General features: G+C 38.0%; 1 protein-coding gene across 2 annotated transcripts in view; it reads left to right on the forward strand.

Moving 5' to 3' along the window:
• The window catches only part of DISC1 (DISC1 scaffold protein), a 368084-nt gene that overhangs the window by 326643 nt on the left and 26285 nt on the right, over positions 1–15156 (forward strand). The window contains exon 11 of one of the 2 annotated variants that reach the window (XM_017526539.2): positions 12408–12684. In XM_017526539.2, the coding sequence (XP_017382028.1) occupies positions 12408–12684 (277 nt within the window). Of the gene's footprint in view, positions 1–12407; positions 13296–15156 lie in introns of those variants that run through there. The other variant, XM_017526540.2, reaches the window with a different exon arrangement.

Raw genomic sequence — 15156 nt, forward strand, 5'->3', positions numbered from 1 at the left:
TAAAAAAAAAAAAAAAAAAGAACTTACCCCCAAACACTGAAATTGTATTGTCTAGCTGCCTCATTACTGGTTGTGAAAACATCACCAAAGATCTCACACAGTTCAAGTAGCCATGAGTCATTCTCTTAAAGAATGATTACTAATGACCTAATTGTTTTCCCTGGGCAGAAATAGCAAAACTTCTAAAAGACTTCAAAGTCAACCACTACTCTCTTTAGTACAAACAGATGCAATAAGCAGATATCTTAAAAATCTAAAGCTTGATGAAATGATTATGTATTGTGAAATTACACTGTAATTTTACACCCACATATTTTCCTCAGCACTCAGTGTAGCATCCCTCAAATTGGCTTCCAAACTTTGACATGTGCATTCTAAAAGAAGTTTGGGGACTAGCCCTACTCCCGCTCAGGGTACACATACACTGTCCCATCAAATAACAAATAGATACAAAGTTACAGTATTCCAGTCATTATAATATAGAAAATTAGTTACAGAAGTAGCAAACCTTTTTTTCTTAGAAAAGTTATAAGACAGGCTGCTGGCTCTTTCCTTTGAATCCAGCCTTGCACACACCATAGAAGCCAGAGAGATGTTGATGGATCTGTCAAGTTCATAGTAAAAAGTAACAGAGAAATCCTCAGATAACTGAAGGTGATTTGGCCCACATGTGGAAAGGAAACAGATGATAGAGTGGAGGAGAGCTTTTCACACGAGCCCTTTTTTCCTCCTTCACATTGCTGAGGAAGGCCAATCCTACCTAGGTGCTTCTAGAAACAAACACCTGCTGGCACTGAGGCTCGGGGTACTGAGGCTTGACAAGCAGTAGCAGAGGAGCACTGCCTGGGAGGGGATCAAGCAGATGGCCAGGATCATCATCATCCCCATCCTCCCTGTTTGCCGAGGGATAGGTCATTACAACTGAGAGAGACTATATTTCTGGGAGCACAGATGATTCCCCCAGAGGCTCTTTTCCCTCACCCACCTACCACCTGAAACCATTGGACCTGCACAAATTAGGGCCTTGACTGTATCCACTTCTCCAAAGACCCAAGACCAGCCTAAGCAGTTAGTAGGCCTACGGAAATAGGAACTCATTTGAAAAATAAACAAGACTGCTTTGGAGGCAACTGCTACAAAAGAACAATAATGAATGGAATGGCTAAAAGCTGATGAAGCATAATTAGTGAAGTGGACATACAAGGTGTTCAATAGACATATCAAATATTCCCCAAAGATAAAGAAGGATGTTGGAAATATGACATGAAACATGAAGCCTTAAAAAGGAGTCGAATGGAAAATCAAAGAATACAAAATATAATTTTTTTTAAGTTTCAGTAAATGCATTGAGTGCCAAATGCATTCAGCTGAAAAACCAATTAGTGAGCCAGAAGATGTCAGAAATTCTCAGAGGACCTCAGCAAACAGTCAGAGAGAGAGAAAAAACTTAAAAGATAAGTGAAGCAATATGAATAATAGCATTTTTTGGATCAACATTCATATAAAAAGAATCCCAGAAGGAAAGAAAACAATCAATAGAAGAATGAATGGAAACATGAGAGAATGATTGAGAACTTCCCAGAAAAAGGAAAATATATAAAACCTTGGACGATAGGCTCATAGAGTACAAAACACAGGATAGAAAAAAAGGCAAGAGGCATATCTCAATAGGTTGTAATAAAATTTATGTAAAACAATGATAGAGATAAAATTCTAAGAGCAAGTCAATTATTTAAGGATAAGGACTAGATTGATCTTAGATTTCTCTATAGAACACATAATACAAGAGGCTATCAAGTAATATTTTCAAAATGTGGAACCAAGAATATTAAATAAAACCATTATTTAAATGGGACTATGAGACCTGGAAATACTTAAAAGATTTACCATGCACAGGCTTCTTGGGAACATTCTTAGAGGAAGTATTTCAACAAGATGAAAAGTGTAGGAGGATACTATGAGCTGTGTCAGAGGATGCAAATACACCTTAGCAAATTTTTACTGTTGATGAAATAGAGAACTTACAAATAAACAACAGAAATATATATACTTATATATACACATATATATGTGTGTATATATATATATATATATGTATATATACACATACACACACACACACACACACACACACACATATTTGAGACAGAGTCTTGCTATGTCGCCAGACTGGAGTGCAGTGGCGGGATCTCGGCTCACTGCAGTCTCTGTCTCCTGGGTTCAAGCCATTCTCCTGCTTCAACCTCCCAAGTAGCTGGGATTATAGGCACATGCCACCACACCCAGTTAATTTTTTTTTTGTATTTTTAGTAGAGATGGGGTTTTACCATGTTGGCCAGGATGGTCTTGAACTCCTGACCTTGTGATCTGCCCACCTCAGCCTCCCAAAGTGCTGCAATTACAGGTGAGCCACTATGCCTGGCCAAAAATATATCTTAATAAAAATCTAGAACTAAAATACAGCCTCAAAATATATATCAGTTTATTGCTTCAGACATGGGATAGAGGTAGAATGAGAGTGAGGTGAAAATATACTAAGGTACTTTTCTTGTTTGGGAGGAAGATATAGAAATGGAAAAGCTCAGCAAATTTATATGAAAAAACATAAATATGGTCTTATAGATACAAAGAAAACTACCAGAAGACAAAAATATAGTGTATAATTTTTAGACCAATAGAAGAAGATTTGATCCACCTAATGGAAAGTGGGAAAAGAGAAAAATAAAATATTTAAAAAGTAAGGGAGGATTCCTGGTCTGGGAAAAAAAGGGCATGGACCCATTTCTCTGCTTCTTCCCACTAAGGCAGTTCTAAATCCTGAAAATAATGCAAGAGCTAATCGAATGAGAACTCTGAAAGACAGTGAGAGAACAGTGATCTGGCTTGGGACTGTAGGACTAGAAGGAAAGCACAGCTTCAGGGCTTCCTGCGTACCTACCTCATGAAGGAAGATGACCTAGACCTGGGTTCCCTGACATTCAACCAAGCAACCAAAGGCAGCTCAACTAGGTTTAGTCCTGCCCTGGATTGGGAACCCTGCTAACAAAAAGCAGCCAGAGGAGTGCTCTTCTTCTCTGCTGGCCTCCAACTCCCTTCCTCTCCCAGAGACACCTGGCCAGCCAGGAGTCACTGGCAAGAGGGACCCTGCCACAACAGATGTCCAGCTTGGGAAGTATTCTTCTCTCCTCTCCCTGCTCCACCAGGGGCAAGGGGATTTCTGCCACATTAGATACCCAACCAGGGAAGTCTTCTTGTCCTCCAGAGCTGGAGACCTTATACCCCCACCAAGAGACATTCAGTGGCCTGACCTGGGGGTAGGCCCCTTCTGCCCCTTTGGCTAGCACCATCAGGGACCAATGGAAGTTCTCATAGAGCCAGATGAATCAAGCAGACAAACAACAACAAAACAACCAACTCCAAAACTAAACTCAAAGCCAAACAAACAAAAAAACCACACTGCTAGGTTTCAAAAATAAAAATTCCACTGGAACCACAGCCTATAGAAAAGTAGGACAGGATCTGCATGATAAAGCTAAACAGAATTCCCTCATAAAAGAAAAGATTTAAATAGAACTCAACATTTTTTTTTTAACATAATGGCCGATGTACCCAAGATATAATTAGGAACCATTCACCATAATAAAAACCAAGGAAATCACAGCTTGAATGAGGAAAGACAGTCAACTGATAGTAGCATGGAGATGAATCAGATGTTGGAATTATGTGATAAGAATTGTATACAGTCATCATGAAATGCTTTAATAAGCTATAACAACAAATGAAAAAATCAGAAAAGGTCAGCAAAGATATAAAATTTTTTTTAAAAACCAGATGTAAATTAGAGAACTAAAAATAAAAAAGCAGAAATAAGAATCTCACTGCACAGGCTTAATAGTAGAGTGAAGGTGACAGAGGATAGATTCCATGAAATTGACAACAGATTAATAGAATTTACCCAATCTGAACAAGAAACAATAGACCGAAAAAAATGAACAGAGCCTTGAGCTCTGTGGGACATAGCAAAAGATCAACCATTTATATCACTGAATTTTAAAAGGAGAAAAGGAGAGTGGGGCTAAAGAATATTTGAAGACACAATGGCTAAAAACTCCCTGAATTTGGTGAAAGGCACAATCCTACAGATTCAAGAAGCTACACAAATCCCCAGGAGAATAAACAAAAATAAATCCATACTAAGACACATAGGAATTGAGTTTCTAAAAACTAAAGACAAGAAAAAGTTTTTGAGTACACTCAGAGATAAATAAATGATTTCTCACCTATAGGGAAACAACAATTTCAATAACAGTGAATTTATCACCTGAAACTATGGAAACCAGAAAGAAGTGGCACAATTATCAAATGACAAAAAAACTGTCAACATAGAATCCTACATCCAGCAAAATTATCCTTTAAGAATGAAGAGGAAATAAAGATATTCCCAGATGAAGAAAACTACATGTATTTGTTGTTAGCAGATTAAAGGTTAGCTAGATGAAATTCTCTTGGAGCTACAGAAAGAGATACAAAATGATGAAAAGAGTAGAATTACAGTAGACTACCCTTTACCTAATGAGTTTTAGATAGTGTATTATGGTGATTGAAACAAATTAATTTTAGTAAACTTAAGACAATAATATTTTATTTTATTTTTGAGATGGAGACTCATTCTGTCACCCAGGCTGGAGTGCAGTGGCATGATCTGAGTTTACTGCAACCTCCGCCTCCCATGTTCAAGTGATTATCCTGTCTCAGTCTACCAAATAGCTAGAACTACAGGTATGTGCCACTGTGTCCAACTAAATTTTGTATTTTTAGTGGAGATGGGGTTTCACCATATTGGTTGGGCTGGTCTCGAACTCCTGACCTCAGGTGATCCGTCTGCCTTAGCCTCCCAAAGTGCTGGGATTACAGGTATAAGCCACTGCACCCAACCAGACAATAATATTTTAAAATTCAGAAGGTAAAGAGACTGAAATGGAAGGAAGGTTTATTTGCGTACTTAAAGTAGTGGAATATTGGTGCCAGTTGATGGTAATGCTGCCTGCATATTGTAATACACAGAGCAATTATTATGTAAACTATACAAAGAGATATGATCCAACATATTGTAAATAAATTAAAATGAAATCCTAAAAAATAGATCCACAAAAATATGCTCAAATGATCTTTGGCAAAGGCATAAAGGTAATTAAATGAAGGAACAATATAATTTTTAACAAATGGAGCTGGAGCTACTGAACTTCCATTGGCAAAAGATGAACTCAAACTAAGTTTCATACTTCATACAAAAATTAACATAAAATGGATCAAGGACCTAATTGTAAAATATAAAACTGTAAAACTTTTAGGAAAAAGAAAATAGGAGTCAGTCACTGAGACCTAAGGCAAGGCAAGGATTTCTAAGACTTGACACTAGAAGCACAATCAAGTAAAAGGAAACGTTGATAGCCTGAAACTTCTTTGAAGTAAAGCCTTTTGCTCTGTAAAGGTTCATGTGAAGAGGATGAAAAGATGGGCTACAGACTGGCAGACGTATCTGTAACCATATATATCTGAAAAATTATCAGTATCTATAAAGTATAGAGTCTCAAAAGCCAACACTAAAAAATATAAATTCAAGTAGAAAAGAGGCAAAAGACATAACACATACCATACTGAAGAGGCTATATAGATGGCAAAGAAGCACATGAAAAGCTAGTCAACATCATTAGACATGAAGGTAATGGAAATGGAAACCACAATGAGATAACATTATATACCTCTCAGAATGGTAAAACAAAAAAATTATAACACCAAATATTGGTGAGGATGCAAAGGAACAAGATCACTCATGCATTGCTGATAAGAACACAAATGGTATGGCCACTCTGAAAAACAGTTTGGCAGTTTCTTACAAGACAAAACATGTAAGTATGATACAGCTCGGCAATTGCACTGTTGCAATTATTTCAGAAAAATGAAAATTTTAATTTTATGCAAATGCCTGTGCACAGATGTTGATAGTATCTTTTATTCATAATATACCCACATTAGGAATATCTGAAATGTCTTTCTGTGGGTGAATGGTTAAACACACTGTGGTACATACATAGCATGGAATACTACTCAGCAGTTAAAAGGGAATAAACAATTGATACACAAATCTCCAGGGAATTATGCTGAGCCAAAAAAAAAAAAAAAGCCAATCCCTGAAGGTATCTACTTTATGATTCTGTTTATATACCATTTTTGAGATGACAACATTTTAAAAAGGGGTAACAGACTTAGTGGTCTCCAGGAACTAGGGAGGGGGAGGATAGGACATAGGCGGGTGTGGTTACAAAAGGGGACACAGGGATTCATGTGATAATTGAATTGTTCTGTATCTTGAATGTGGTAGGGGATACCTGAACTTACACAAGTGATAAAATTGTATAAAACTATGAACACACACACACAATGGGAACACTGACAAAGATTAGTGGATTTCATCAATGTCAATACTCTGGTATGATATTGTACTATTGTTCTGCAAAGTGTTGTTATTATTAAGAATTGGGTATAGGTACATGAGATCTCTGTATATGTTTTTCTTACAATTGTATGTGAATTTAATAAAATGAAAAAGGAAAATAGAAAAAAAGAAAATAGTGAATTTTTTAAATTGAAAAACTAGGCTAAAATCAATGAGAAAACACCAGTAATTACACAATAATTACAATTATTGAGAGTACATGGGTTAAGACCAGCAATTCAAAGATAAAATCTTATAATGGGTTTCATACAATTCAGCAAATGTTTTATGTTGGTGTCATTTTAAAAATATGCAAATAGACTGAAAACATAGAATAGTAAAAAGATAAGCTGGGTAAAATTGAACTAAAAGAGTGTTGGAATAACAATGTTAATATCAGGGAAAATAGACTTTAAGGCTAAAATGTCATATAAACAATGCAAATTGTCATCTATAGAAAAGAAGCAGTTAGAAAATTTAATGATTGGAACCCCTAGGTATCTAAAATCATAGTCTGAGACTCATAAAACAACCAATAAAACTGTGGGATGAAATAGAAGAATCAAGAATTATAGTTGGAAATTTAAAACACTCATTTCTGAAACTCGCAGATGAAGCAAACAACAAAAAAAATATAAAAATTTTAATGACATAACATGCCTTTGCTTTACACTCAGTGAACACAATGCTCATTCTTTTTGGACACATAGGGAAAATTTACAAAAATCAGTGAAGTACTAGGTGATAGAAGAAGCCTCAGTTAATTTTACACAGTTATTTCTCAACCAGTATGCAATAAAATTAGATATTAATCTAACAAAAAGGGAAGTGAGAAACAATTTTTCTATTTAGAAACTAAAAAACATGCTGCTATATAGCCATTGAATTAATAAGGAAAACATCAGGAAAGATAATGAAAGGCTGTTTGTAAAATCTTCTGGACAATAATATTGTAAATTCTAAAAATAAATATAAAGCAATTACAGAAAAATTTTATGAATTGATGGTTTTATGATAGGCCCACAGGTGTTTGTTAAATTATTTTTGGTATTTTTCTGTATATTTAAAATAGTTAATAATTAAAAATTTAAATAAACATATTGGACATGGTTAAAGTATTATTCAGACAAAACTTAAGAGCTTTAAATATACTTATTATAACATTAAAATATCAAGAGTGGAAAATAAGAAAGAAAACAAGCGAGTTAAGTGTTTATCAGAAGCTAATAAAAAGATAATCCAAATAATGGGGAAAATGGAAATATAAAGATAAGAACAAATCAATAAAATAGTGCACAAAAATCAATATGAAGATTAACAAAGCAAAAATTAGTTCTTTGAAGAGATTAATAAGATAGCAAACCTTTGATAAGACTGAATAAGATAAATCAGAAGAAGAATAAGTAAAACATATACTGAAAAGGATATCTACAAACAAGTAACTTTTAAAATAGTTTTTAAAATTATGAACAAACATGTAACAATACATTGGAAATTGATTAGAAAGTGGATTAATTTAGGCGGGGTGTGGTGGCTGACACCTGTAATCCCAGCCCTTTGGGAGGCTGAGGCGGGTATATCACCCAGAAGGTCAGGACATTGAGACCGTCCTGGCCAACATGGTGAAACCTCATCTCTACTAAAAAAATAAATAAATAAATAAATAAAATAAAGCTGGGTGTGGTGATGTGTGCCTGTAATCCCAGCTACTTGGGAGGCTGAGGCATGAAAATTGCTTGAATCCCAGAGGCAGAGGTTGCAGTGAGCTGAGATCATGCCACTGCACTCCAGCCTGGTGACAGAGTGAGACTCTGTCTTAAAAAAAAAAATAAAAAGAAAGAAAAGAAAATAGATTAATTTATATAAAGGATATATATATAAAATATTTAAATGGATGGAAGAATAAATGGAAAACTTGAATAGAGTGTACAAGTTAAAGATATTGAAGTGGTAATAAAATGGCTCCTCCAACAAAACCCTTGGGGAAAGGATAGGGAACCCAAGAAAGGAATAAACAGGCAATGAATATAAAAAGATAATTCACCGAAGAAAATCTGAGTGGCTATGAAATGATCCTAGTGGAGAAATGCAACTTCAAACAAGATCCCACCTTTTACCTATTAGATTGGCTAAAATTAGGAAAATGAGAAGTACCAAAGTGCCCCCAAATAAGGACTGTTGTTTCTAGTGTGGATCAGACCCCATTCCTGCACCTCTGCTCCAGTGCATCTCAGAAAATCCGTTCCCTGTCTCCCTCCCTGCCTCCCTTCCTTCCCTTTTTTCCTTCTTCCTTTCCTTCCTTTCTCCTTTTCTTATTATATTTTCTTTTTCTCTTTTTGTTATTTTAGATTGACATAGACATAAAATACATATATCACAAGTGTACAACTTGATGAATTTTCACTAAATGAACTCCTGAAACCATCACCATCAAGAAATAGAATGCTTCTTGTACATGAGAAGTCCCATTATGCCTCTCCCATTGTGAATCACCATGCCTAGCCTATTTTACTTTTATTTTTGAAGAACGTTCAAAATGATTGCATAATTCTAGATTGGCAGTTAATTTCTTTCAGCATTTTAAAGATGTTTTATTGTCTTCTACCGTTCACCGTTTCTGTTACCCATACTTTTGTTTCTTTGAAGTTAATGTGCCTTTCTTTTCTCTCACTGCTTTTAAGAGTTTTGTTCTGTCTTTGGTGTTTAGTTTCATTATGATGGGCCTAGGTGTGTCTTTTCTTTGATATTTTCCTATTTTGAGTTGTAGTACTTCCTAAATATGTGGTTTGATGTTCATTGTCAATACATGATATTCGTTGCTGATAATCTCTTCTAATATTACTTCTGCCTAATCCCTTGTTTTTCCTTCTGATTTCATTTATGGATGTTGGCTTTGAGAGAATCAATATGTCCAAAAAAATAGGAAACATGATGGAGAATTTTGATGGAGAACTGGAATATATATAAGAAAATCAAATTAAAAGTAACTGAAATTTAGAATACAATAGTGGATTGAATAGCAGAGCAGAGACAGTAGGAGGAATGATTATTAAATGGAAGTTAAGTCTATAGAAAATATCTAGCATGAAGCTGTCTGGATGGATGAAAATATATATTTTCATTGACAATTCCTAATTTTTGGCTTTCCAGAAAAATCAAGATTTTTGTCAACATTGAATTTACATTTCTTATAGTTTCAGTGTGCCTGAGCTGATGGGTTGATGTTGTGCTCCGTATACAGGGATGTGTCTTCCCAACTAGCCAGAGTCACTCCTTTCTATTGTCTTCTACCACTGAGGCTGAATATTAGTTGTCATGGTTTATATCATCCTTTCCCTGCTTCACACATTTACATTGTATGCTGGGCATGGTATGTATTTAAATTCATGATCCATGTTGAAGATGGTATAAAGATACCAAAAAATGTGAAAGAGACTTGGAACTGGGTAGCAGGCAGAGGTTGGAACCGTTTGGAGGGCTCAGAAGAAGACAGGAAGATGTGGGAAAGTTTGGAATTTCCTAGAGACTTGTTGAATGGCTTTAACTGAAATGCTGATAGTGATATGAACAATGAAGTCCAGGCTGATGTGGTGTCAAATAGAGATGGGGAACTTGTTGGAAATTTGAATAAAGGTGACTCTTGTTTTGCTTTAGTAAAGAGATGGGCAGCCTTTTGCCCCAGCCCTAGTGATCTGTGGAACTTTGAACTTGAGAGACATGATTTAGGGTATCTAGTCGAAGAAAGTTCTAAGCAGCAAAGCATTCAAGAAATGACTTGGGTCCTCTTAAAAGAATTTATTTTTATGCATTCACTAAGAGATGATTTGCAATTGGAACTTATGTTAAAAAGGGAAGCAAGGCATAACATTTTAGAAAATTTACAGCCTGATGATGCAATAGAAAATAAAATTCCATTTTCTGAGGTGAAATTAAAGCTTTCTGCAGAAATTTGCCTAAGTAACAAGCAGCCAAATGTTAATCCCCAAGACAATGGGGAAAATGTTTCCAGGGCCTGTCAGAGGTCTTCATTGCAGCCCATCCCACCACAGGCCTGGAGACCTATGAGGAAAAAACAGTTTCTTGGGCTAGGCCCAGGGCCTTGCTGCTTTATGCAGCCTCAGGATTTGGTGCCTGTGTCCCAGCTATGGCTAAAGTGGCCATTGTACAGCTCAGGCTGTTGCTTCAGAGGGTGCAAGCCCAAAGCCTTGGCAGCTTACACATGGTGTTGGACCTGCAGGTGCACAGAAGTCAAGAATTGAGGTTTGGGAACCTGTGCCTAGATTTCAGAGGATGTCTGGAAATGCCCGGATGTCCAGGCAGAAGTTTGCTGCAGGGGTGGAGCCCCCACACAGAGTCCCCACTGGGGCATTGCCTAGTGGAGCTGTAAGAAGAGAGCCACCATCCTCCAAACCCTAGAATAGTAGATCCACTAATAGCTTGCACCATGCACCCGGAAAAGCTGCAGATACTCAGTGCCAGCCTGTGAAAGCAACAGGGAAGGGGACTGTGCCCTGCAAAGCCATAGGGACAGAACTATCCAAGACCATGGGAACCCACCTCTTGCATCAGCATGACCTAGATGTGAGACATGGAGTCAAAGGAGATCATTTCAGAGCTTTAGGATTTGACTGCCTGGCTGGATTTTGGAGTTGCATGGGGCCTTGTAGCCCCTTAGTTTTGGCCAATTTCTCCCATTTGGGATGGGAGCATTTATCCAATGCCTGTATCCCCATTGTATCTTGGAACTAACTAACTTGTTTTTGGTATTACAAGGCTCCTAGGTGGAAGAGACTTGACTTATCTCAGATGAGACTTTGGACCTGGAATTTTGGGCTAATGCTGGAATGAATTAAGACTTTGGGGAACTGTTGTAAAGGCATGATTGGTTTTGAAATTTGAAAGGGACATGAGATTTGGGAAGGGCCAGTGGTGAACTAATGTGGTTAGGCTTTGTGTCCCCACCAGATTTCATCTTGAATCATAATCCCCATGTCCCCAAGTGTCAAGGGAGACCAGGTGGAGGTAATCAAATCATGGGGGCAGTTTCCCCATGCTGTTCTCAGGATAGTGAGATCTCACGAGATCTGATGGTTTTATCAGGGCTCTTTCCCTTTTTGCTCTGCACTTCTGTTTCTTGCCACCATATGAAGAAGGTGCCTTGCTTCCCCTTCCCCTTCTGTCATTTCCTGACACCTCCCCAGCCACGCTGAACTTTGGGTCAGTTAAACCTCATTCCTTTATAAATTAACAGTCTTGGGTAGTTCTTTATAGCAGTATGAAAACTAATACAATACAGTCTAGCAATAGAGTGGAGAACAATGCAGTTACAAGCCCTGCTGTCAGGGAAAAGAAAACAATAATCACATAAATAATTAGAATTGTGATAAATATTCTGAAATAAAAGTAAAACATGCTAAGAAACCCATCATATTTTCTAGTTGGAAGGCAGAGAATGTTTCCGCCCCTAAAAGGTTATTCAAGCCGAGTTCTGAAGATAATATGATTTACTCAGATGAAGGCATGGGTATATGTGTGTTGGTGGAGAATGGACGGAGAGAAATGATCTAACCTGGAAGAGCTGGTCAGGCCTGAGGAGTCAAAGCAAGCCAGTAGGGCTGAAAACAGTTATGAGCAGAAGCCGTGTTATATTGGTTGCTGAGTTTGGAAAAATACATAGGACGTTGGATGCCTTTGCAGACCAAGCAGCTAAGGACCAGCACATTTCATGGTGACTTGATGGTGTACAAATCTGGTCCCTCTGATGACTCTTCTAGTTGAAATAATTTGTCACTGTGAAACTAAGTCATGAATTAGATGACTAGCTGACGTTTAGCCAGGTAGACAAGCTATTGACTTGGTATGATGAAATATCACTGAGTTCATTTTTATGCCTTTGTTATCTCTGTCTCAGCTGCAAGTGTCCACTGCTTGGAAAAGTGTGGGAAGCTGACTTGGAAGCTTGTCGATTGCTTATCCAGAGCCTACAACTCCAGGAAGCCAGGGGCAGCCTGTCTGTAGAAGATGAAGGGCAGATGGATGACCTAGTGGGAGCTGTCTGTTCAGCGGCTCCTCCCATTCCCCCTAGGCTCCACTCCGAGGATGAGAGGAAGACCCCTTTGCAGGCACTGGAAGAATGGAAGACTCACCTGATCCCCTCTCTGCACTGGGCTGGAGGCGAACAGAAAGAGGTCTGTCCTTTCCACATGGCCTCCAGAGGGGACCCCTATTCTAAGGGGTGCTTTGGGACCATGCCCCAAATGGGAACAATAAATATTGGGAGGGCTTCCCATTGAGCCATATAAACTTTTAAAAGTTTCGCTAACTCTTGAATATGATTACAAAATAATGTAGAATTTTTGTAGAAGTTTGAAATACAGAAGAGCAAAAAATCCCAGCTTTTGGCATATTTAGTTCCATTCTCATTCTAATTTAGTGGCTAGAATTAGAATATGCAGTCTAATATAGAATTACCATATATAGCATATATTATATATGTCATATATATAACATAGTTATATACATTATAGATTATATATGCCATACATGACATTTAATATATATACTATAAATTATATATCATGTGCCATATATATTTAATTATATATTTAGAATCTATATATTACAATATATTGTTACTGTATTTATTTGAATGAAACGTTCAAATATATGTATATATCCCATTATTTCTTTTTGCCAAAACCAGATCATAATGAATGCTTATAATGTTCTTCTTTCATATACACAACTAAAGTTTGGCCTGAGATCTATGTGTTACAAATTAAAATATTATTTTATTTAACTTTCTTTTTTTCTACCCTGTTTCCTCTCTCCCTTCTCCTTACTTTCGCCCTCCCACCCTAACAAGAGTCTTTTCCATAAAAAGCCCCTAGGAAGTTTTTCCTGATTTTAGTGCCATGACCTGAGGCTTCAGAGCTCTTTGTCAATCCAGGTTCCCAGGTGTTCTAAGTGTGAAAAGGGAAAAGCAGGTAGAGCCTAGAGGAACGTGACACATGGCCTTCAGGCCTGATGGTTGATGTTAGGTGTTAGCTGTGCCTCCTTTCTGGGTCTTTGCCAAGACTCACCACTGGTGGGTGGGGAAACTGGCACCTCCCCAGGCCAGCCCTGGCAGCCTCACATCCCATCTACAGGACCATGGCCTTCACAGAGCAGACACTTGTGTTCTTAGTCACTGCCTCTGGACTGCTTGGAAAATTGATCCTTAATCCTGTATTTGGATTGCATGGTCTTATAAGATAGCAACCATTGCCACTCTGAATCCCTGCTGGCCCAGTCACAGGCACTAATTAACTTATAGACATCTGAACTCTTTTTTTAACCCATACTGCAGGTGGAAACCTTCAGGAAAGCCTGGCCTCCAATGCTCTGAGGAGAGGTGTTGAAAACTTACCACCTGCTGCAGGTGGATGGCTTGAAAGAATATTCTGGGGTGGAGGGAATGCCACCTAAGCAAGGATTTCTTCCTGGGTGGAAGAAACTGCAGGTTCTGGGAATGAGTCTTTGAAAGTGTGGCTGGCTTTCCAAAGTGAGCTACCAGGAGCTCAGTGTGGGGCTGTGAGAAGCCAAGCCAGGTATGTGATGGAGTCCCTGGGTCATTGATTCTGCTGGAGGCCAGGACTGATTCAGCAGAGATCCCTTCCTCCTGGAGGGTAGAAAAAAAGTATCTTTTAAAAAATCCATCAAAAGGTTCACAGCTGAGGCACCTATACAGACAGAGTAACAAGAAAAAAATATACAAATTTGCTCAATATAAAATTTATACGACACAGGAGCCTTCAGAAATGAAAACCCAAAGCAATAGAAACCAGTGTATTTTTGTGCTTACATTTGGTGAATAGCAGGCAGATGTGGAGAAATATAATTGGACAAAAGCTGTGTGATCTAAATGGCAATAAACGGGGGGAAGCTTAGTAAGGCCTGCTTGTTCAGATTCTTCACTGCATCCCTGTGTCTTCAGAGATAAGGATATTCCTTTCCTTTGGTCATAGGGTGTACACTTCAAAGATGAGGGTGTTATAATCTACTTTAGAGGAAGGTCAGAGAATTATTTATGGCCTGCTTCAGGAGAGATTGGCTGCAGAAGGTCAGAGAGACTTTCCTGCTTCTGCTGTTCCTCAAATGCCAAGGTGCCATATTTTGGGGCACTGTGACCCATCACTCTTTCTACCTCTCTTTCTCCTCCTCTGCTTTACCAACTGAGCCCTAAGCCTTCCAGGCTGTCTGGGGACTGACTTTCCCAGGCATAGGAGAATTAGTTTTCATCCATAAGATTATAAGCACCTGTCAATTTCACTATCTGGCTGTAAGAACACAAAGCTGTATTTGCTGAAAAATAGGAAGCTTAGGGTCAAGGATAAATAAAGAGTAGAGCCTTATCCTAGGTCCTGTGATGGCTGCTGTTTGGGTGCTCCAGGGGTCCCCCAGAGAGCCTTCCAGATCCTCTCCACTAACTGAAATGCTGAGGATGTCCTATAGTTTAGTTGTTGCTTTCTTGGGGGTGGGTGCATGCGTTAGAGGGGACTTTATAGCTTTTGCTGTCTTTTGGTATCATTTCCCTGTTCCTGTATCACAGTGGTGGGTTTATATTTACAGAGAGAGCAGCCATTCTTTGAATTCATGAGTGTCATGGATTTTGAGATGAT

This window comes from Cebus imitator, unplaced genomic scaffold (assembly GCF_001604975.1).
Source record: "Cebus imitator isolate Cc_AM_T3 unplaced genomic scaffold, Cebus_imitator-1.0 Scaffold42, whole genome shotgun sequence".
NCBI lineage: Eukaryota > Metazoa > Chordata > Mammalia > Primates > Cebidae > Cebus > Cebus imitator.